At 33.6% G+C, this 25,809-nt stretch overlaps 2 protein-coding genes across 2 annotated transcripts in view; both read right to left on the reverse strand.

The window, feature by feature from the left end:
• LOC146994366 (uncharacterized) overlaps positions 1 to 3,995 on the reverse strand; it is a 72,364-nt gene extending 68,369 nt beyond the window's left edge. The window contains exon 1 of the mRNA XM_085826349.1: positions 3,948 to 3,995. Within this exon, the coding sequence (XP_085682475.1) occupies positions 3,948 to 3,995 (48 nt within the window). The remainder of the gene's footprint in view (positions 1 to 3,947) is intronic.
• Positions 3,996 to 5,662: 1,667 nt separating this feature from the next.
• The window catches only part of LOC146994367 (uncharacterized), a 110,909-nt gene continuing 90,762 nt past the window's right edge, over positions 5,663 to 25,809 (reverse strand). The window contains exons 4-6 of the mRNA XM_085827148.1: positions 25,247 to 25,354; positions 9,856 to 9,972; positions 5,663 to 5,845 (exon numbers count right to left, since the gene is read on the reverse strand). Of these exons, the coding sequence (XP_085683274.1) occupies positions 5,697 to 5,845; positions 9,856 to 9,972; positions 25,247 to 25,354 (374 nt within the window). The 3' untranslated portion in view covers positions 5,663 to 5,696. The remainder of the gene's footprint in view (positions 5,846 to 9,855; positions 9,973 to 25,246; positions 25,355 to 25,809) is intronic.

Below are 25,809 nucleotides of genomic sequence, written 5' to 3' on the forward strand. Positions count from 1 at the left end.
AGCAACAACTAAGCTACATAATGTTACTACCAAACACTAACAATTAGAGTTAAAGAAACCCAGCAAGCACATAATAAAATCACAATGACTTTGGAAAATATATAAAACGATGCCAGCTCGACCTTCTAATTTTCTAAAATAAAAAAATCTGATGTGTACACCACATGACTTCCTTGCAAGGAATATTAAATCATACGTATTTTTTCTTGCATTTCATTTAAACTTATTGGATCGAATTAAATCTACTTCATCGATAGAGCATAAACCACAATAGAATAAATGCACTCTTTAAAATACACTATATTTGTGTACCATAGCGACACTGTGGCTCTAGGTTCACTTAACAGCGTTATATTTCGTTCATATTATAACTCAGAATGCATATAAATTTATATCATTTAAAGAATTATCTAATCTTTGCCACATGTTCTATTCAAATACTATAAAAAATCTAAAACGATGTATAAAAGAAATTAAGCAAACACTAGAAAAAAAAGAAACAGTTTTTCACAGACGATTCAGTATTTCTCATTCAATTAATTCAGCTCTTACTTCCCGACAAGGCAAAAATACATAAAAACTCAAAATTTCTATATTAAAAAATTACGAAGTAAATCTTAAAAACTTATTTTCTCGAGTAAATTCCAGAATGGATTAAACATTATTTAATTAGCAATAATAAAAGAAGACGTTATCGTTGTTGTTCCCAATCTTAGTTTCTCTAGATTGGCAACAAATTCGCTATTTTGCCAAGTGTAAAATGTAAACAAACATGTCCGCCATCGCAAAATTCATTAGGCTTAGCTGCACTTAAACACATTTTAAATTGTTGATAACTCCACAAATATTACATGCAGATTTACCAAAGGCATAAAAACCTTAACCAGAAGATAAGAACAATATAATTCAATCATTTTTAAAGCGAAAAATGCACAATTTATAAACATATAAAAATAAAGAAACTGAGATTACTGAGCCGAGTAACATAGTGGATATATACCTACGGTTCCCAGACAAAAGCCCACTGGACGAAAGCGCACGCGATAAAAACCCACAAAAAAGCCCCCTATGATAATTGCCCACGCGACAAATGCACACAGCAACGAAAGCGCACATTGATAAAAGCGCACACTGATAAAAGCCCACATTGATAAAAGCCCACACAGATATAAACCCACGCTGATAAAAGCACACACTGATAAATGCGCACAGAATCAAAAGGGACTTATGATTTTTATTACTATAAAATGTATTTATAATTTTAATTATAATAAATGGAGTATTAAGATCTAAATTTGAATGTCTCAAATATGTCTGTTTGTATATTTTATCACTACTTTATTTGTTTAATTTATTCGGTTGAAAGCAAACTTTCTGCTCTCTGCTTGATTAGCTCGATGATAAATTTCGATTATTAAATCTGAAATTGCATTTTATTATTTATTTACTTATTTAACTTTGGTATGTGTATGTGAAAATGAAAAATATCATTGTGAAGTTTCTCACATGCTATTTTAAAGGTAATATGGCTGAGATTAAATATAATTATGTTTCATTATTAAAACTATTAAGTTTTTAATTAAAAAACACTTGAAATTTTTCTTACTTTTTAGTTTTTCCTTTAGTTCCTTTTTAGGTTGGTAATATTAAAATAGTCAAGCACAATAAAAACTTCGCTAAGAGATATTTTATTCTTTACTTTAGACTGAGCTTATTATCAAAGTTTAAACATATTTCTCATTGAAAACTTATTATTTAAAAAGAAAAAAAGAGAGAGAGAGAGGGGACAATTCTATATCTTCTATATCTCCCGTTCTACTGGGCCTATTGACGAAATTCAAATTGCATTTTTCGTCTCTCGAAAGCGCGACTTTGTATATATTCGCTATCCGAATATATACAAAGAGATATTATAATCTATATAAAGCTGTATCGAATATATACAAAGCGATATTATATATATGGCTTTGTATATATCCGTGACTTTGTATATATTCGCTTTGTATATCTATGTTAGAATGATGCTATATATCAATCTAACATAGGTATTTTGACACAAAATCGGACTTTTTCTGAAATAACATATGCCCAACAGCGGCCGAGCGGTAAAGTCGCTGAACACTGGTAGTTCAGTCCGAGGTTCGAATCCCGCGAACGGGCTGGCTGCATGGGCGTTTTCGTGGTTTTCCCATGTGTAACGTGTATACGAGCCAGTTTCCCTTAGAAAGTCCTCCACGAAGGCATCCCTCCTCTTAGGCAGATCGCCCTCGAGGCTTTACCATAATCACACACACACTGAAATAACATATCAATTGTTTACATATTTCGATTCTACGACTCAAATTATGCCAGACTTCCAAGTGTTGTAAAAATTGCACGAGTAGTTTTTAAAAAATTAGCTCTAAAAATTTTAGCTCCTCAATGTTAATTGAATTTGGTATATATTTATTAATATCTCATTTTTATTAAACTTTGTATTTTTCCTTTCATATTTCGAAATTTAGGTTCATTCCAAATAAAATTCACCCATCTTTTATGATTTATTTTTAAAATTTCTATTTTTAAATAATTTTTTAAAATTTTTCGAAAAACATTTTGAATTATAACCTATAAAATTTTTATCATCATCTAAATATAGGTGTATTTCTAAGCATACCTGCAAAAAATTAGACTTTTTTATTCAAAATTTTGTAAGATATACATGAGTTTACATATTTTCGCGTTTTGAAATTTGGCATCTGTTTTCTGAGCGATAATAACTCCAAATGTGCTTTATGCATTTTTTTACAGTGAATTACCGCAGCTATTTTTGGTCTTAAGTTTCAAATAAAGTTTTACGCAGAATTAATTATATGAAATTTTCCCCCTCAATTATGCGTAATAAATATTTATGAATACTATATGAAAAGCTATTTTTTTAAATTATAGATGATATTATTTAAATTTTGAACTTTTTTTTTTTAATTTCATTCTTTTCTCTCTCTCTCTCTTTTTTTTTTTTTACTTTAATATTTGTAAGAGTAAATTTTTACCTTCGTCGTGTTATCGTCTGCTACTTTACTTTAACTTCATTTAAATTGAATTGTCTAAAACTGAGAAAAGTTTGTTTGATGTTTATTGTTTATGTGCTTTTAAGCAAACAGGACGTTGAAATTTTTGTGTCATGTCCCAGCTTTAAACAAATATTACATAAATATAAATTTTTACATTAATTCTCTTAGAAAGAATGTTTTAAGTAGTAATTTTCTGTCGTGTTGTAGATTATATAAGAAACATCTTCTTTAATATAGTAATTATTAGGATTAAAAACTCTAAAAAGTATGATTTAGATTGTCTCCACCCGATATAACAATCAGGTCACACGGTGGTACAGGATAAGCGCTGCTGGAGTGGTTTATTTCTTCCTCATTTAACAAAAATATTTTAATTCAAATATTTATCCTTTGGACTTCGCTTTAAACTTTATTTATAGTTAAAATGTCTTGAAATTGAAAAGCTGTCTTCATCTAAAACACATTTGACGTAACTGATATTTAAAAAAAATTGACAAGAATGCAAAATTTATGGAAAATAATAGATAATATTTTAATTGTAACAATCTTAATTTTCTTATGTTAGCACTGAAAACAAATGTAGAAGGAAAGAAGGAAATTGGGGGGAAGCAAAAATTTAAAGGGGAATCTACTCCAAGGAAGTTGGGTGTTCAAAGAGAAAACACTTGGACGTGTACACCAGCAAATAGCAGCAATTGAATTTGTGCTAACGGAAAAGACAAAAGCGATATCATTTCAGATTAAAGTGAAGAGCGACTGGGTTTCGACTATAGGGTTGTATAAATTTAATTTACTTCATAGAACATCATATCGTATCATAAACGGAGCATCCCACAATTTCTGAGTGGAATTATTTAAAGATTCCGGAAATTATCCACTGACGTACATAGATACCAGCTTAAAGAAGTTTTTCCTATTGATGAAGCCAGTCTTTCCTTTCATCTCACGCCTTCAAAATACTTAGCCTGTAAAGACTCATAGAGGCTCTGTCTAAATACTGATGAAATGGATTGATTTGGATTATTAAGTTACGGCAAAGCCGGGCTATCTGCATTTAAGAAGGGATGCCTTCGTGAAGAACTTTCTACACGAAAACCAGCTCGTATATACGTTACACAAGAGAAAAGTAACGAAAACGCCCATGCAACCAGCCGTTCGCCGGGATTCAAATCCCGGAGCGAACTACCAGTGTTCAGCGACATTACCGCTCAGCCGTTTGTGGGCCCTTTCGAAATGGAAGGCGATAAATTTATTTAAAATTAAGGTCAGAAATACCAATGTGTTTCGAAAAGTTGGATGCTTTTTAATATACTTGCAGAATGCCTGAAAAAAAAGATCAAAAAGAAAAAATAATTTTTTGCATAATATATCGCATTTTTTATTTAATTTTTTTAAAAAAAATTTATGATAATTGATTCTTGCGATTTCAAAAAAAAAAAAAAAAAATATTTGACTAAAATATGATAACATTTAAAGCAATTAAATATAGGATGATAAAATTGTGTAAAGCAATGGGCGCAATGATAAAACTGTTTTAAAGCAATGTTTGCAAGTTATCTTAAAATTTCGGATATATATCTCTCTTATTTATATATCTTTTCTGAATGGAAAATGTGCTTTACTGTATTTTCTCTTTTAATATATGCAGTTTTCAAACGAATCGTAGTCTGGGTCACAAAGCAGTCTTCCAAAGGAAACGCAATTCAAATAAATAAAATCAAATTTTGGAAAATTTATATTAATAAATATATTTAAAATGTGCAGTTCGAATGAATGAATAGAAAATTTTAAAACAATTATCTGAAGAGACAATGCAACACACAAAATTAAAATAAAAGTATAAAGAAAACCATTGGAAAAAAATAATAATAAACGATGCATCTTTTATTTGAGCTACGCAGTTCGAATGAGTAAATAGAAACTTTTAAAACAGTTATTTGAAAGAAACCATGGAACTTAAACAATTAAAAGGAAATTCGAAAATGAAAAAAAAATAATAATATAAAAATATAATACAAAGAACATTATTTGAAAAAAAGAACGTAGCGACTTTTTTTTCTTTCACGCACAATGTAAAAAAGGAAAAAGAAAATAGGTTGCCGTATGTTAAAAAGTTCGCCAAGTGAACTATTCTTGGCGCAAATTAAAGAAAAGCGCCAATATAAATTCTTGAATTTCTCCCTAAATTTCTCACCAAATTTGACAAAATTTCATATTTAGGCATAATTGGAGTCGTAGAATTGAAATATGTAAAAAAATTCGTATGTTATTTCCGAAAAAAGTCCGATTTTGTGTCTAACTACCTACGTTAGAATAGTGCTATATATAAATCTAATACATATCCTAAGTCCCACTGCCCCCCCTCCATTTTATTTCGCAGTGTACTGATAGAATAAACGTGATATTTTGAATATCATATTTATTTGATTTAATATCTGTTTTCTATGATTTAATATCTGTTTAAAATGATATTTTTAAATAGATAATTGTCGTAAAGATTTCATGAGTATGGTTGTTTGAATTTGCAAGCAACATTGCTGTTAATTATATCACAGGTTCCTCCATATTTGCAGGGATTTTATTTGGAGAGATTTAAAAGTAAACTTAAGAAGCGCAAATACATTTCCATGTTGTACTAATAGATTACAACAGAACACCATGCAATTTTATTAAAAAAAAATTACCGTCTTCACATTGCTTTCCCGAGTACGGAGATTTACAGGAACAAGTATATCCAGTGCTGGTCACCGTACATTTTCCATCGTGGTTACATGGATTTGGTTTACAGGGATCTGGAAAGTGTGGAAACAATTTAAAACTTTCGTGATACAGGAATATGAATGTTTCATTTCTGTTATTTATAATTCATATGCTATTTTTAAATTTTATCAAATATGAACTGGTAATAAATTATTTTATTTTCAACATTTATTTTAAAAACGAATGGTAATTTGGGGAAGAAGATAAAACAATCTGCAACATTGGGATGAAATTGCGTATGTTTGAAGCTTACGATAAAATTTGCGAAGTATTGAGTTTTGGCAGCTTAATAATTGTCTAGCTTTGACTAGCTGGACATAAATGTCTTGCTAATTTGGGCTCTTCAGCTCGTTGCGACGGCGTATCGAGATGATATATATAAGAAATAATTGATGTGTCCCGCGTGAAATTGAGTCCTATGTTCAGCGAAGGCTTGTCTGTATATATTTCCAGGACTATGGTGGGGTAATAACATGATTGTTGTCAGTCACACAGGTCGATTATCATGAAATATATTTTAGGGTATTTCATTTCACAGCAGGATTTCTTTGTTTTTAATCCGTGACACTCTTACAAGCACGGCAGTACGCCGATGAGATTCTGCACTTCTTTCTGTTGCCTTTCGTTTAGGCTAACCTTTAAACAGGATAATGCACGTTCGCTTACGACACACATTTCTGTTGCTTCTCTTAGTGTTAAAGTAAGGTGTGAGTATTGTAATAAACTAGGATGCGTTAAATATTTGAAGTCTTAAATGGTTAGCTAAGATAACGTTGTGTCCGCTAAACCCATTGATACATATGAATAAGTGATGATATGTGTGACCTAAGGAAAGAAACATTTAATTAGGAACTTACCCAGAATCAGAAACCAGTTGCTGAATGACGAGAACACGCGAAAAACTTTTCTTTATTTTCCTATTTCTAAGCAACACTGTTTACTTGAATAAGTATTAATGAAATTTAAATTGAAACTTGCCAGATTAATAAAATTTCAACCGCTGAATAGCTCACATTATTTTTGCCAGACTTAAGGTAATATGGTTCTACACGTGATATCACGAATATTCTTTACTGCTGCATCGGAAAATGTTAATCATAGTCCATCCGTTCAAAAATTGGATTCTGAGAATACAAAGCCACGAAAAATCTTTTGCAGAGAACCAGTATAAAGCAGAAGAAGGCTTAATTTTTGAAATGAATTAAGAAACACGTATTTTCAAACACTTATTTGATGAGACACGAGGTAGGTGACAAGATCATACTAGTGAAGCCATCTTTCGTGTCTGTCTCGCTAGCCAGTAGAAAAAATAATAGCAGCAATCTTATACGAATCTGGAGTTTAATTAGGATTCACCAGCAAGTTGAATCAGTCTCATAAAATTGGCATGGCTTTTCCCAGGCATCAGTGGAAGAAAAAGGCACATATCAGCGTAGCGGCAGGAAAGGAACAGGCCAAAAGGCTCGTCTTTCATCTCAGAACTCGAGACGCCGAAGAGGAAGAAAAACCGGTTGGTGAAGTCTATTTAAGAGTTGGCTGATTCGATGACGATTAAAAAACGATGCGAACGTAGTTCTACTGGGACACTTCCTTGGCCAACGTGTTTGGGCCGGTCTGTCCACAGTATTTCACGTTTTGGCTGCATTATGCTGGCCTCGCCTACCCTTTCTGTATCACATACAGAGATACCTCCTACCCTCTTATCTAACTTGCCAATTTTGAACGTGCATGTCTTATACGTACAGGATGTTATCCGAAAACTCTACGTGTCAATTCCCAGTTGGATAACATCTTGCATCAGGGCCAGAATGGGAGAATTCATTATTGAAATTTGTTTGTAGTTTGAGCTGTATTTCCTGAATAAATTGTTCAGTTCCTAAGACACTGTTAGAATTTCATTTTCAATTCATATTCATCTCACCCACTAGTTTTCTTCCCATTCGGATAACTCCTTCTTTGTGCTTCGTTTTTAATTTTGAAGAATGTATTTTACATATCGTTACTGTGCAGTATTTAGTGAGAAATTTTTCATTTGTTAAACATTGATCCAACTGTTCATTTAGAAGTCAAACATCAGCGTTATATTTGCAAATTTTCACAGGACTAGTTTCGATGGATTTACCGAACCATTATCCTCAGTTTCCAAAGCGCAAATGAACGAAATGAGCTGTAGTGATTAGATAAATTAAATAAGATAAGAAAAGAATGACTGGCGCCATCTATTGATGAAATGAGAACTAAAACATAATTTCCTTAAAGGTTGAAGGGAAGCAGGGATTGGAATTAGGGTCGTTAACTAGAACAGAAAGAATATTTGAATAAGAAACGCCTCTAGAAAATCTAATTAACCAATGGAAGATGCTTTTTGAATAATTTTGGTTGCAGAAAAACTGAAAGTGTGATTTTCGGACCAACAATGCTGGGCAACAGAAGACTTTGTTTACTTTTTTCTAACATACGCTCATGTTCCTTAACTCGAAATTTTAAAGCTCTGTTAGTTTGGCCAATACAAATTAAACCGCAATCGCAAGGAATTATGTAAATACCCCAGGAATTCATATCCGGAATGGGGACCTTCGGTATGGAATTCGGAATTTTATTGATAGAGGAATAAACGTAACTGACGGAAAGAACGAAATTACAACAGAATTCTTATAATCTCCTAAAGCAAGATTGTGCCATTTGGTATGAGATAAGAATTTTTTAACTGCTTGATTAATAATGTTGGGTGAAAATCTCCTGTCAATAGCTACTGCTTTTAAATAATTTAGTTCTCAATCAAGAGCCAATCTGGAGGAGCAAACCTGAAGTGCACGGAAAACATAGAAATAAAATGGACCTAACTTTTATTTAGTTGGATGACATGGTTTGAAGTGTGGTGGAAGGCAAACCGATGAATTCTTGGGTATTTAGAGAATTCCTTATCAGCATGGTTTAATTTACATTGGCCAAACTAAGAAGGCCTTAAAATTCCGCGTTAAGAACCATGAGGCATATGTTAGGAAAAAGGAAACACAGAAGTCCTCACAAGAAGCATTGTTGATCCAAAAATTACATTTTCAATTTTTCTGCAGCCAAAATTATTTAAAAAACATCTTTAATTGGTGAACTAGATTTTTTAGAGGCGTTTCGCATTCGAAAAAACAGTTATGTTCTAGTTAACGACCCTAATTCCAATCCATCTCTGCCTTCAGCCTTTAAGAAAATTATGTTTTTCTTCTCGTTTCATCAAGTTCTCGTTTCGTCTATAGATAGCGTCAGTAGCAAAATTCCTGTCCAGCCATTCTTATGTTATCTTATTTAATCACTATATCTTATCTCGTTGGTTATAGTCGAGTTATTTCTAAATATTTTTTTCTTGATCTGAAGCTTCAGTGAATTCCTTTTCTGCTTTCAGCCATTTTTATTTATTTATTGTTACAAGGAAAACATGTGTAAAATTATTCTTTAGAATATTTCGCGAAATATGAATTTCAGAGATTTGGAAAAGTATTCCAAGATTTACTGACGTACTTTACGTGATGGTTCACCAATTAGTCATATAAAATCGAACTCTAAACCTAGAAAGTGTTAATTATGTCAGATATGTTGCTTATGGCTTCAAGTCCTTCGTGATTAAGTTGATTTTCTCATGGTTTATTCTCTTTTTCATACTGTATTTTGGCGTCTCCTTTTAAAAATGTATTTTTGGCCATTTAATTGACCATGTTAGAACATATAAACTGAAGTAGTAAACTTCCGACGTAAAATTATTTTTACTTGAGTAAGAATAATGAATATTATATAGAGAAGATAACATACACGTAATTCTAATAGAAACTTATGCCTTTACAACGAAAATTGTATTAAATTTCATGTTTAATGAAATCCTAATTTTAATTTAATTTTACTACAAAGTAAAGAATGCAAGTAAAAAGTCAGAATATCATCAATATATACAGATTTACTGAAGAATAATAAGCAATTTAGAGTGAAAAGTAATGAATGAAATTCAAAACTTTCACAAAAATTAAGTAGCGTATAGATTAATATCTTTTTTTACCTGTGTTGCTGTTTTCGCAGTTCTGGCCAGTGTATTTCGGTGGGCACGCACACTTGTAGGAATTTGGAATATCAATGCAGGTTCCTCCATTTTTACATGGATCCGGTGAACAAGGACCTATAGAATTTATATATTTAAATGAATCTTAATAAAATATTGGTTTTTTCCTTAACTTGAATTTGAAAAGAGAGAAACTGTCAAATTTTTAACATATTTATGCATATATCCATTTATATATGCAATGTTCGCTACTATGTATGATTATATATGTATATATATACACTATATTATATATATATATATATATATACACTATATTATATATATATATATATATATATATATATATATAACATTAACAAGCAAGATAGTTAGTACAATACAGTAAGACCAATTTGGTCTAAATAATTATTTTGCGCAATATGCTGCAAAATTAAGGATATTAGAAATTGTAGAAAGCTCGCCTAAAAGTTACCAGGAGCTGTGGTTCCAAGAAAAGTTCAACACATTTTTTAAAAAAACAATGTCATTGAAGGGTGAAAAATTATGCTACACGAGAAATTAAACACATTAAAATATATGTATAAAGATCTCCTACAGCGTCCTCCTGTCTGCGTAGATATTGAGATGTTGATCCATAACAAACAATAGCCATGGCATCGGAGACAGATTAAATGTTCATTTTTATTTCAATTGGTACTCGTGCTCGCAATTCACTTCGTACTGTAATCGTTCCAGATACAAAACATTTATATTTTTGACAGCTTTGGGGTAAGACGAAAGCAGCGAGCAGTAGTCTGCCTTCGCTGAAGAGCAGAAGAAAAATGTGCTGTTAAGAGAATTGTTTTGGTTCTCGTATTTCTCAATTCGGAATTATTGCTAATTGATAATTTAAATTATAATTTTGATTTACATATCTAATATCTAGCATATATATATATATATATATAGATATATATAAACGTAAAGTATCTAAAGTTAAAATTAAATTGAAATCAAAGCAATTCTTCAATTAATTTTAACGTTAGATGCTTTAAGTTTATTTTACTTGAATTCTGCAGTTATAGAGCAGGACGGAATTAAAATTTAAAAAAAAAAATTAACCTATTATTATGTTTCTTTTTATACTCACACACACACACACACATATATATATAAGATAAAAATATATAAATCAAAATCATGGTTTAAATTAACGGCAAACACTTAATTCTCCCTCTCTATTCTAAAATTCATAATAACTCATCGAGATTGCGCCATTTCTACATTAATCTATGCCACGAAGCTTGCATAACGCTATTAATTATTTTCGGAACCTAAGCTCCGAGAACTGAAAGAGCCTGCTATATTGATGCCCCTTTAGCTTCTCTCTGTATGGTGCTTAGACGCAATTTCGCGGTTTTCTCTTCCAATCGCAACAGTATAAAAATGTAAACTTTCTAGACGTAAGCACGGTTAGAGCGTCAAGTGACTGCAGTCACAAATGCCAATTTAAATAAAAATAGAATATAATCTTACTGGGCTACCAAGTTTATTCTTCAATATGGCTTACGCCAAAAAAACCATTGCTACGTTTTTACGTCTCAGTGTTCCTACATCAATACTTCTCTGAAATTTGCTTTTATTCTATATATGCATCCTGGCCGTTAAAATTGCAACACTATGAAGAAAAGCGAATACAAAAATGATATTTATTGCATTTAAACAGTATTGCATGAAGACAAAATAATCAATTTGTAAGCATTTTGCAGGTTGCGAAATTAGTAGAAATAGCCGCCATCACTGACCTCTAAAACGGCCCTTACCCCTTAGGCATGGAAGCAAACTGAACTTAATTGGCAGAAAAGTGTAGCTCATTCCCTGCTGTTTTAGTCTGCGCCACACTTCATCAAACATATTAGCTGAAGAGGGGTAGCGGGACAGTCTCTCAGCAGCCCATGACCAGATGCTTTCAATGGATGATAAATCTGGAGATCGTGCAGGCTAGCGCAGCAATTGAATACATTATGTATCGGAGAAGGTCAGAACACGACGCGCAACATGTGGCCTTGCATTATCTTGCTAGAACATGGCGCTTGGGGGCCTCGAAGAGAGGGCACAACCACTGGACGTAACATGTCAGAAATGTACCCATCTGCTTTCAAATTACCGTCGATCCGAACTAGAGATGTGCGTGTCGTGTAATACCACACCAGGTGCAGGGCCGCTATGTCGATATCAAAAGCAAGCAAGCCACGTGGGGGGGGGGTCTTCAGAGCTTTTAGACACATATACGGCCATCAGAATACTGCACATAGAACCGAACTCGTTTGGAAAGGCGACATTGTGCCACTTCTGTACCCAGTTTTGTCGTTTGGAGCACTATATTCGCCGTCTCTCTATACTGCATTGTCAAGGGAAACCGAAGTAATGGTCACCTTGCTGTGATTAGTCACTGCTGTGACAGACCACGCTGCTTCAAACGTCGGTGTGCTGCAAATATGCCCATTTCCTGACTAATGGTTTTTGATGCGGTTGTACGGGTTTGCAGGGCTGAGCTCACAATATATCTGTCCTGTCTGGCGTTAGTAATGGGAGGGCGTTGAGATCCTGCATGCCCTTCAGTATGACCCTCAGCGATCCATTGATTCCATATTCGCATGATATTGGTTAGATGTCGACCAGTGCGACAGGCAACATCACGGAATGATAATCTACACTTTCGATAGGCAACGATCTTGCCTCTGTCGAATTTCGAAACTTAGTGGTAAGCGTTTTCCCTTCTTATTCGAGGCATAACACGATATTCTTAGCAAACTCCAACATTACAAAGCCCTTTCCGAATATGAAATCCACTACACAACGTTTCTTTTATGCATTACTTCAGAAGTTGTTTCTCTGTCCTGCGTTGTCTAAAATGCGTTGAAATACTAATCATTTGCATACCCCAACTTCTTCCTTCCATGCGTTTAACGTTCGTCTGATCATTCCTCCTGGTGTTGCAATTTTAATGGCCAGCAGTGTGTATTTATATATATATATATATATATATATATATATATATATATATATATATATATATATATATATTAAGTTTTAAACTACTTTTTATATTGTGTTTATTGTATTTATTCATTTATGTATATATGTAATATAAATATATAAACTGAAGCATTACATTTTGAATAAAAGTTTACTATTGTAATTGCTATTTGGTTTTTCAAGTTGAATTCTAAAAGTCATTCTAGTTCCTATGCAACAGTTCATTCACCCGATATTTAGCCACAGGTATTATTATCAAAATGACTATCGATAAATCTTATATTTAGGTACTTTCCTTTCTTTCTCGTTGTACTCAATGACGAACTCACATGGAAAGGGCATATAAACTATGTAAGAAGTAACCTTCTTCGTGTCATGAATTTAATACTCAGCATCATAGGCAAGGTTTCCCTTATAAAGTCCTCCACGAAGGTATTCCTCCCCTTAGGCAGATAGCCCTCGAGGCTTTGCCATAATCACACATACACGCATCATAGGCAAGCACTCTAGATTGGACCTAAAGAAAAGACTAATATATACTTCTACCCCATTTTGACCTACGCATCCCCTGTCTGGGCTGCAGCAACGGGTAGCGATATTCTAAAACTGGAAATTCTTCAGTCAAAATTCCTACGAATTGTGCGTAATGATCAACTGCACAGCGACCTCAAACCGGACTCCATTGCTGATTACCTGAAGAAAGCAAATAATCGCTTCTTCGCGAAAAGTGTAGACTGTGAAACTTTAAATTTCTTTGGGACTTTCCAATACGTGTTAATGCCCAACTGCTAACTAATGAAAATTCATAAATACTCTATGTAGGTTAATTCAATTTGATTATCATGAAATGTGGATGTAAAAATTGCAGAATGTTTCCCCAATCAAATGACAATTTCAGCTCCGATGCTGGAAAGAAGCTTAAGATTAAAATGGACCAACCAGATGCCTACTCATCTCTCACGTGACAATGCAACTATTTCTTCCTTTTCCTACTCAGGATCAGCGAGACAAAAGAGGTTACAATCAGTGATACAAAGAACTTATTAACATCATGAAAAGTGTATCGTACGAATATTTTTAATGCTTGCGTCAGGAACAATATTTTTCCAGAAACACGCAATTATTTTCGTATTAAGAAAACCTGGGGAAGACGGTTCCCTCACAAGTAATTATCGGCCAATCAGTTTGCTGCCTGCGATTGCTAAAGTTTTCGAACGCATTATAAGGAATGAGATTAAATATTTTATTCAAGATAACAAAATAATTAAGGCACATCAATTTGAATTTAGGACCGGATACTCAACATCTTAGCAAATTAAAAGAGTAGTAGATAATTTGTCGAAGTTACAATAAAAAAAGAGACTGTAACCAGAATCTTTTTAGACTTTGAGAAAGAATTCGATAAGGTTTGGCATAATGGCCGAATATAATTAATATGATACAGGACATACGAAAGCTTTTCATTACCACCATCAGTGTACAAATATCATTATTGGTAGTCACTGATATGTCATCACACCAAGGGCCCTTCCTGGCTCATCTTGGAATGAGCGCGCCAAAACGCAGCCCCCCTGTTGAAATTACTGACTTATATCAAAACCTTTTGATTACCTCTCCACTAAATATTGGTTTTCTGAAAACTATTCAGGACATTCAGAGTGCTGTTCAAATTTGCATCAATTTTCTGAAAAAATGCGCGAATGCGTGCTACCAAACGCCCTTGGCCATACGCGGTATTCATTGATCAAGATGGAAATAAACAGATTAAATCGTCCCAACAAGCACTATGGTGGAGTGAAAAAGGGACAAAAAAATTGTTTTTCCAAATTTTATTATTTCCTGATCCAAAAAATGGTTCTTTTCGATGAAAGTATCTGTAGTAAAATTAACTGCAGCTCAATCGTTCGTCATCTTCAGGTTCCATATGAAGTAAATAAAAAAAATCAATGTTAAGGTTAATGAAAACGTTAAACTAATTTTTACCAAATTTCTTTAATGATTTGTTTACAAGATTTTTCTTTCCTGACCCAACATTTGGTTGTTAACTGGTAAAAATATGGCGGTAAGAAATCTCAGCTTAATCACACTTCATCTTCAGGTTCCACAAGAGAACCGCAGAAATCCATCTTTGTGTCGAACTTCGCAAGTTCGTTTTTGAAACTGATTCGACCGAGTATGAATCCATCCTTGTCTTCTACAACACATGTTGACAATGTCGTCTCTTTCCCTAGTCTCACCTCCTCTCTACTACTTGAGAATGGCAAGGGAGAGTTCCTATTTTAAACTGACAACCGCCTCTAATCAATCGTGTGTTTTCATCCCTGAGGTTCAAGGTCGCCGTCTACTTTGAAATACGTTTTAGGAAGCACCAAATTGTAGTATTTTCCACTTCCAATCAGCTTTTCTTGCTTTCAATATTTTTGTCAGGCGAAGCTAAATAAACGAGATGTGCTCGTTTATTTTCCAGCACCGCCAACCGGGTGTTTTCAGATTGAACAAACTAACAGTTCAACAACAGCAAAATAAGAGTTATTCGAGAACTCTTACCTTAACGTTTTCTGTCAAGAATGAATTTTTCTTCATCATTCCGTGAATATGACGTGCTCCATATGTTGATCTCGAGATTTTCTTTGTTTCAAATCAGGATGCTATATAAAGGTTTATAACATATTCGGCTAGTAATTTCAAGTCGTCTGTTGATTCGACGGTTGATACATAAAGGAGAAGAATTCTGTTGGTTATAGTGAGCCATCTTCCCAGGGCTCCTGTTTGCTAAATCTGAAGAGCACTTCCCTGCGAATACTTCCTTAGAAATATCAAGGAACCGTGTATCAAAAAGAATATACGTATTACAAAGTGTTATTTTGTCTAAACTATCGATCATTGCGCCTCGGCTCGGATATTGGCGAAACGAATACATAGCCACTAGATGTTGTTTATATTAATAGACACTAGATGTTGTCTTCTGTTTTGCGTGGTAACCGTCACATGTTTAAAATAGCTACACCGCACCAAAAATTATTTTGTGTTCTCGAGTTTGCGAAGTGCAATTCCGTGATTACAGTGCAAAGACGTTTCAAGTTGAGGTACCAAAGCGATCCTCCGAATGAGTGGAACATTCGCAGATGGTATCGACAGTTTGTAAATACAGGATGTGTATGTAAAGGAAAGAGTCCTGGCCGCCCTCGTGTTCCCGACGATAATGTTGCACGAATTCAAACTGCTTTCCAACGCAGTCCTTCAAAATCAACTCGTCGTGTCTGTCGGGAATTACAACTGCCTGCAACAACAGTTTGGCGTGTTTTGAGACGTCGGTTGGTTATGAAGACGTACAAGTTACATTTGTTACAGGCTCTGCGTCCTCATGACAAACGCAAACGAGTTGCATTTTGTAACGAGATTATTGAGGCTATTGGCAATGATAACACTTTCCCACAACGCATCGTGTTCAGTAATGAAGCGACTTTTCATGTTAGTGGTCATGTAAACAAACACAATGTCGAATTTGGGGCCTACAAAACTCACATACTGCCATTGAACATGTACGAGATTCGCCCAAAATCAACGTGTTTTGTGCGATATCCCGATCATCTGTTTACGGCCCATTCTTCTTTGATGGGAACACGGTTAACGGTCAGCAGTATCTCGCTATATCACAAAACTGGTTGTTTTCCAGTCTGCACGAATGCCATTTCATTTTTCAACAAGACGGGGCACACCCTCAATTGTGCCGCCAAGTGCGGGATTATCTGAATGAAACTCTACCGAACGGCTGGATTATTCGTCAAGGAGCTGGCGACTTAGCATGTCTCAGCTGGCCTGGCCTCCACGGTCACCGGATTTGTCACCCTGTGATTTCTTTCTGTGGGTTTTCATTAAAGACAACGTTTATGTACCACCAATGCCACGGAACCCGGAAGAGGTGAAGAACCGGATCCATACTGCCATAACATCAGTGACAACGGACATGCTTGTCCGAGTATGGGAGGAATTTGAGTATCGATGTGATATTGTTCGTGTTGCTGATGGAGGACATACTGAACATCTGTAATCTGAACTTGAGACGTACATATGTGTGTAAAGTTTACATAATCGTATGTCATACAGTTTAATAAACATATGCATTTGAAATACGGATATTCTTTTTGAAACACGCTGTATTTTTGGTGAGAACTGACGTTTTTGTCAATGTCAGATAGATCAACTGACAAATATGTGCCATAGGGCCATAACCTGTCAAGGGAAGGGTTTTTAAATGTTTTAGGGAGTTTCCTGTTCCAGAAAACGGTTGTGATCCAGATGTATTTCCATCAATCTTCTGGAAAGATGAAAAAGAGGCAATTCATTGGTGTGCAAACAAGCATACAAACCAATGCAGTTTATGACCAATAAAGATCTCAAGACGTCTATTTGCGCCATTTTTCTTCCCAGTGTTGACGCTCGTTCAATCACACCCAACAACAACCAATTTGGAATGTTTAGTTCGTTTGAGTATAAGAATACTGGTGATGCTTTCTGTAATATCTGTACTGGACCCAGAATTCGAAGTTACGTATAAGCAGATTTAGGTTTGGACAAGAGAACAATATGCTTATTACTCAGCTGTAGTCCTGTAGAAAGAATTTCCCTTCTTCTCATTCACTATAGTTTTGTCTTTCATTCCATCAAAGTAGATGCCGTACAAAGACTGTATTATTGGTGTAGAGGCTGACTGAAGCTGGAACCGTATTTTACGAATTCTCTCCGCAGCTTACTCCTGCCACTAACTTTAGCTGGAGTATTGTTAGAAGCAATTCCAAGATCATGAAGTATAGAGGATGCAATGACAGAAACTGATCTATCCGAACTCCAGTTCTATCACAAGCAGCAGCTAAATTTGGATGAGGTATTCGGTTTTGCACTGTTTTGGAGGTTGAAGGGAATTCGAAAATCAGTTGCTTTCAGACAGTGGCTTTTTGACTGTGATATCTGGCGACTGTTTGGCGATCAACAGAGCGTGCTTGGCGCAGGTAGCTCTTCTACGAGAAGGGTTAATGTATTTATTAAGAGTTGCATGTTAGCCTCGGAAGAGGAAGGTAGTAGATTGTACTATGCCGTAGGAGCGACGTACTGCTCTGAGTCATTATTATATTATGCTTTGAATTATGTATTTAATAAATGTTTGTTTCGTCTTGCTAAATGGTGCCTTATTAAGCCACGAAGTCATCACATTGACTAACGTAATCGTAGACATCAACTTCAGGTATGCCTTATGAATTAAACACTAAGACGGCATTTGCCTTTAAGTCTGTAATTGTCTTTATGTACCCTTGCTTTAGATTCTTAAGTTTCCGTTTTTCTCTTTCCTCATAAACGTTGGAATTTTCGACTTTCAGAAAGGTCGATTGAACCAATGGCCATTTTTCTTTCACGCCGTTGTTCTGTTAAGAAATTTCGCTCTTTGAAACTTCAAGGGAGCATTTACATTGTTTGTAATTCGAACATTTGCATACAGAAATATCAAACAAAGTACTGCATGCATGATCCAAGAAATCTTTCTTAATTTTATCAGCCTCTTTCGAGATTTTGGTATTTCATTTTATGTTTTGGTTCTTTCCATTGTAATTTCTTATAAGACGAATAATTTCTTGTTAACTTACCTAAGGTATGAAACTTTCCTTCCAAATTCTTGAAATGTCCGAGGAAACAATTTTGATAATATCCTTGACTGGTGGGTCTTTCTCCCTTACCACAATAACTCATTTCTGACCCAAAGAAAATGCTTCACAACATTAACATACGAGGGTAAAATTTCCTCTTTAATGTATACTGGAGTTCAAAAATATTGCAAACAGCTTTACTTCTAGTTGACGTTATCTTAGTCCAACATAAACAAGGAGCTATAAAGCAGGATTGACAAAACCCACCGAACAGCCAACTAATTAACAATAAAAATTCGTTGAGAGAACATGAAAGACAGGTGATTGCTTATCCCAAGCTAGAACCAATAGTCAAATTTGAACCCTTTCTTTCATCTAGTAGCATATTGTTACGGTTTTTGTATTTAATTTGCTATTTTCAGTAGAATTGTAATTAAATTGTTTCATTTCCCCGTGCAATGCTGCGCGCGACGAGTTTTAAGAGAAAGGTACTCCGAAAAAGTGAAAATACAGCATTTTACATTTCCATTTTACATTTAATAAATAAGCATACATTTAATAAATAGATATCTCGTAATTATAGTTTTTCAGAAACCTCTAGGAAATAAAAATTACCAGAATGTTCTCGAGCCTGATTAAAAAGCTTTAAAAAAATAAAAGGAAAACACCTCAGTTCAATTGTTTACTAAGTTGTTATTGACTGTAGCAAATTCTCGGCGAAATCGGATTAGCTTTCTTTGGATTGCGTTTTATTGAACGTGTTTTAGTAGTTTAAAATATAACTACTGTGTGATATTGTGATATTATACGAATACCTATGAGGAAGAATTTCTGCATTTTGTTTTATTTCTTGTGATAAGAATAAATTTTATTAACTTTTCATCACACTTCTGCATTCAATCTATTACGAACCCATAGGCAGGCAACAATATTTTGGCATAAAATTTGATATTTTGGTATGAGGAGAAATTTCTGGGGCTAATAATGGCGTTTTTTAGAAAGCAATTCATAAAAAAAAAAAAAAAAAAAAAAAAAAAAAAAAAAAAAAAAAAAAACCGTGAAAAAGCATAAAACCGTGAAAAAAGTCAGTACAGATATTCACTTGACGCATGGAAAGTTACTATGTCAACGTTTTGGGCTGAAATTTGAACACACTAGTCCATTTGGAATAATTTAATGTCTCAGGTAATAGAATTAAGAAATAAAGGTTTTTTTTTTGCTACACCCTATTAATCACATGATTAAAAAGCCTAAAAGCTGTGGAATGCTGAAATAGAAAAATTTCACCTCGACAGCTGAAATATTTGGAGATATATCAAAACTCTTAAAAGTGCCTGCTCCTACACCACACCCTTACAAAAGTATAAATGAGTTCATTTCTTCTGATGACGAAAAATCGGAGCTTTTTGAAGAGGATCTGTCCAACCAATTCATTCCTAACACGTTTTCAGCCGACCAAAATTCGGATCTGGAGATTACAGACATTATTGGTAAGCAGCTGAACTCCCTGAATGTGCGAAATATTACGAAATTCGCCTCCCCTTACGATGTGAACTGCAAAATTAGGTCACTTAAACCCAGAAAGATCCTGACAGTGATGAGAGTAGCAATTTCAGGCTTAAAAATATAGCTTGATATGTAAAATTACATAATCTTTAACGCATGCTTGCACAAAAATTACTTCCCGTAAGCATGAAGGAAACTGTAGACTAAATAGCCTATCATCCTCATTAAATAAAATACTTGAGACCTGATTTACAGCTGATTGTTAAGCGAACTCAACTGTCTCGCAGACCACGAATATGATTTCCAGAAAAGAATTTCTATGCCTACTCAGCTTGTCCATATAATAGGATTCATCGGCTCTGCGCTACACAACAAAAGGGAGTGCTGCTAAACTGATGCCAGATGAGGTGAAAGCCTTTGAACACGTCTGGCAACCAGAGCTAGAGTTCAAAGGTACCATACTGGAGATTCCTAGAGTGATGGTTGTGAAGATTAAATCATTGTTTAAAAATGTTTGTCAATAAATGTTTCTCCTTTGTGGAATCACTAGTCCGATCATAGCTCCTAATTTACAGTTCTTGTTTTGTGAAGAAAAATATATAATTTATTAATTCCACTTAGAATTTCAATACACTTTTAATGTCTATTATGAAGTTTTAGAGGTATTAGGTATTTGTTGAATGAAATTGAGGTCTATTCTAAACTCTTCATCTGGGATGACGAAATTCATCCTCTGCTTCGTCTATACTGATTAATAGCAATGGGAAGGAATTTGTAATTATTTGGATAAGTATTGTTTAACAGCAAAACTGCTAATCAACTAATTTTCATGAAATATAATTCAAAAATGCCTTATATATTTCTTTTTCTTCTTCCTTGTATTTACTACACATGATTATCAAAGAACGAAGAAGTTATACCTTTTTGTAAGTATTTCGTGTTTTACAGAAGAAACACACAATTCATTAGCAAATAATTAGTATCAATTTTCACAGGAATCGTAAATCAAGGGTTTGTATTGACGTAATAGGGGATTAATAATAATAAAGAAGTTATAAATAAAATCACTGAAAGATGTAACCCTTAAGTTAAAAATAGTTGTTACGTAATGCCGTCAATAAACTTCGGAAGATATCCACGAGACTAGATTAGAAGAGAAACACGCTAATGTGACAATCAAAATCGTAAAAACAACCTTGTATTTAGCGTAAGTATATTGAAACACTCAATCGATTTCGAGGGCAGCTAAAGCTCCCTCCTCATCAGGAGAAAGAAATACCTAGAAAGAAGAAAAATAAAATAAAGGAAAGTCTCAGAAACACGTGGTCCTTAAAGTCTCTCTAAGTCAAACTCACTTTGTTTTCCAAAATGCATATGTTTGTCAAGTTGAAGGATTGGCTATGGGTAATCCTCTCAGTCCGATACTTACTGACATTTATATGCACTATTTTGAGATGAAATTATTTGATAAACTATCTTTTCGTCTTTGGATTCGGTATGTTCACGACACTTTCGCATTTTTTGACGGTTATAAAGAGGATTTATCCGAGATTCTATCTATTATGAATTCAATTGATCCAGCCATCCAATTCACTCTTGAAATTGAATCCAACAATTCCCTCCCCTTCCTTGATATTCTTATAATCCGCAATGAAACTGATTTTAGCACTACTGTGTACCGTAAACCCTTTGCAGTTTGTTTACCACCCCATGCCAAGTCATGCCACCCTGTTTAAGCAAAAAATGGCTTCTTTTTACTATTATGTATTCCGCGCGCTTAAAGTTTGTTCCTCTGAATCTTTGCTTACCAATGAACTTAATTATTTGAGAGCAGTTGCGATTCACCGTGGATTTTCTCCCGTGATTATTGATAAAGCCGTTAAAAAATTTTCAGATTCCCATCAAAGAAGACATTCCACTGTTAGAAATAATATTAATGACCTTGTCGTGCTTCCATTTTATCCTTCTGTTAGCTATAGAATTGCACGGTTCTCCAGAAATTCAATTTTCAAGTCGGTTTCTCCCCTATTAATAAAATTCACCCTTCGATTCTAAAAGATTGCGTTTCTGTCTTGAATTCTTGGGGAATTTATAGTATATCGTGTCAGTGTGGTTTAAGATATATTGGCCAAACAAAAAGAGCGTTGAAGTTTCGTATCAAGGAACATGAATCTTATGTCAGAAAAGGCGAAATTAACAAGTCTTCAATAGCGTATTATAGTTGGACATTTAACCATACTTTTGACCTTGGGTCTGCAAACATTATCCAAAAGGCTTCTTCCATAGGTGAATTGGATTTTCTTGAGGCTTTTCATATTCACAAAGATTTAGCTGGTTTAGTTAATGACTTGAAGTCCAATCCAGTCCTTCCTAATGCCTTTAAAATTCTACTACCTTAGTTCAGTTATTTTTGCCGATAGATGGCGTTACCTCCTCGCGTTTGGTAGCTTTCCATTATTCGAAGTTCAGATTTTGAGCGTGAAGGTGCAGTTCCCCCTCGCTCCCTATTTTTAACTTCACTAATTTTTCTTGTCCTTTGTTTTACATGTTTGATCAGATAGCTTGGCTCAGTAAAAGTAGGCGGCCGGTGTAACTCTGATTAAAAATCTGGTTATAACCAAGTGCAGTGCTGATAAGGACCACGTGTTTCTGAGATTCCCCTTTATTTTATTTTTCTTCTTTTTAGGTATTTTTTTCTCCTGATGAGGAGGGACCTGTAGCTGCCCTCGAAATCGATTGAGTGTTTCAATATACTTACGCTAAATACAAGGTTGGTTTTACGATTTTGATCCACGAGACTGTTTTATGAATAACTTTATTGAATGAACACGAGACTTATAATGTATTAATGTTTTAATGACGCAGGTTTTATGTATCCTTTTTATTGTGGATGGTATCAGTTTTCAGCGTTACCATGCACGTTCTGATCCGTGTTTGCTTAGTGATAGAAGTGTTCTATGAATTTAATGTTGACATGCATTGAATTGAATTATTATATTGTATTTGTGATCTGTTTATTGAATAATATCCTAGTTCCTGCTTTACTTCAAAGAAACTGTGAAAATGCTGATGTCGAGTATTAATAAAAGTGTTTATTCGTCAAGAAGCATGTGCAGAATTCAAGTAGATAAGATTTATTTCTTTTTCTATAAATATTGAAATTGTAAACAGATATTCTAATAATAGACTCACTGTGTCTAATTATTATTAAGGTTTATATACGTATATTAAGAAGCTGTGCAGAACAACCGTTGACGGGTAGTCTCGGCGTATTTCTGATTTTTTGGTATTTTTGATAAAATATTTACGTTACAATAGTAGTAAAGGAAACTCTAATTTTAATACAACACTTAAAATTTTGTTGCAGAATACTTCATATGTTGTATGGAGGAAGAGTGTGTGTAGTCATTCTGAAAATATATTTAATTAGTAAAAATTTCTATTTTATTAAGATATAAATTTATTTACATATAAGGAATTTTGTTTTAAAATGACCATTATTGTCAGAGCATAAAATCTTTTCAAATAAAGTTCGAATGTCCATTTAATTCATGTTTCTCTCTTGAAAAATTTCATTTTTAGACTAAAAGTACAGACTATAATCCTAAATATGTTTTCTTCATCATTCTATATTTTACTTCTTTTGCTTACTCGTGTATTCAATGCACTTATCCCTTCGGCTCTTAAATTTACCAAATTTGGCTAATTTTTTCTGACTTTCAGTTTATTATCACTATACTTTGTCACATTAATTTTTTGTGTAATTGCTTAGTTTCTTCATTAACATAGATTCTGTTAGATAACCATTGGATCTTTATAGAGGTATCGAATCAATCGCTTATAGAGATGATGGTTGAATTTAATTTTTTGTAATGTTATCAACCTATTCTAGTCGATTTATAAAATTTATCTTTCAGTCAATTGGTTAAGTAGCGTGTTTCCGGTTTATTCCTTTATCAGTATTTTTTATCTAATTCCGAAAATATATTAAATAAATGAGGATAAGAAAGCAAGCAATATGTAAACCCGAAATTTAGGGCAAAGAACTAGCTGTTAGTAGCTCTCTCATATAAGGTAGGGATTTCGTTAAAAGATATGCCGGGTAATCGGACGAGACGATACTTTGAATGTCACATTATCGGATTTTTACTCTGTATATGAATACAAAATTTGATTGCATTGATAAAACCTTAACAACGCATATAATTTTATGATAGCAAGAAACATGAGATGACCAGAACTTGCAGTCTGCAATCAGATCATGACATCATAATCCACTAGAAAATTTTTTGTCATAACAGTTGTTAGAAGTTCTTTTGTTAGAACTGAAATGTTCCGCCACTTATGTAGTCCATTAGGTAGTATACAGCTCATTGACCTATTACATGATGAACATTGTTAGATATGATTTTCTTACATGATTGCATAAAACGTAATACAGTAGACTTCTGATTAAACACGGTGATATAGAGGACGATGCCCATGGTTAAACCAAAATCATGTTTTATGGGACAGTTTTTAAAAGCGCAGAAATGAGGAATAACTTCTATTTTTAATTTAGCAATTCATATTAATGAATGGATTAACAATCTTTATTTATTGTATTTATGTACAGTTAAATTACGCCGTGTTATAGATAAAAACAATTCCTAGATATTGTAGTATTAACTACTATTGCTTGTTATATCATTCATAATTTTCTCTTTTTGCATCTGCTGTGGAAAATTTGATTTATTTTGGTAATTTGCGATAATAACACTTCCATCATGCTGCTGTAAATATACTTAGTCTTTTTAAAATATGTCCCGGTTAATCCGTGATTCAGTTAATTCTTACCTGATTAATCGCAGTTAATTGTAGTTCCTTTTCCACAATTTTAAATTTAATAGCTTGCATAAGCTAAAACTGCTTGAGGTATATTTCTCAGAAATAGCACCACAAAATGTATAAATAGTAAAAGTTGCTTCCATAAGCAAAGCAATTAAAATTTTTAATAATTATTTAAATGCATTTTTAGCAAACTGTGAAAGAATGAGGAAATATGAAAACACAGGAATCTGTAAAATATATTGCGTTATTAAAATGACAGAACTCTTTCACCGAATAAATTCTACATGATATATATTTATCAAAAAATAATCTTTCTTATAATGAAATGAAAATACATTATTCAGGTGTTATAATATTAAGAACATAATTTTCATGAAAAATGGGAAATTTCATACCCTTGCAAATATTCTCCTCAACTTCATATCCTTTTTTGCATATGCATGTTTTCGTAATAGTCCAGCCTCCGGAAAATGTGCAGTTTGAACCTTTGCCACAGTTACATGCTGTGAATTTAATAGAATATGTAAGGAATCATATATCATAATACTGCTCAGAACTTAAATACATAGCAATCTACTAATGTGATACATAAATGACCTGAATTACAGGTGAAGTGATTTATAATGCCTTTTGTATTTGAAATGTTTAATGTTGTACTCATTTTTTATCATGTCGTATTTCACATATTTCATTATTGTATGAAAACTAAGTGCAGATAGTTTTCAAGCAAAGCAGCAGAAAAATATGCACAGATAGTTTCAGTAGATTTAAAACGTAAACAAATGGAAAGCACCTTTAAATGAAAATCAGTTAACGAGGTTAGATTAAACTGAGTGATAGTTACATTTTATTACTGAGAAATAGTAAGTCGCCGTACGTGCATTCAGTTCAATCTCTGTGAGTTTTTGTCCAAAGTCGACCTTCATTTTAAAATATTTATTCTTGAACAACCTTGTTA

This window comes from Stegodyphus dumicola, chromosome 11 (genome assembly GCF_044657685.1).
Source record: "Stegodyphus dumicola isolate Sdum_Otavi_A_Nest chromosome 11, ASM4465768v1".
Taxonomy (NCBI): domain Eukaryota; kingdom Metazoa; phylum Arthropoda; class Arachnida; order Araneae; family Eresidae; genus Stegodyphus; species Stegodyphus dumicola.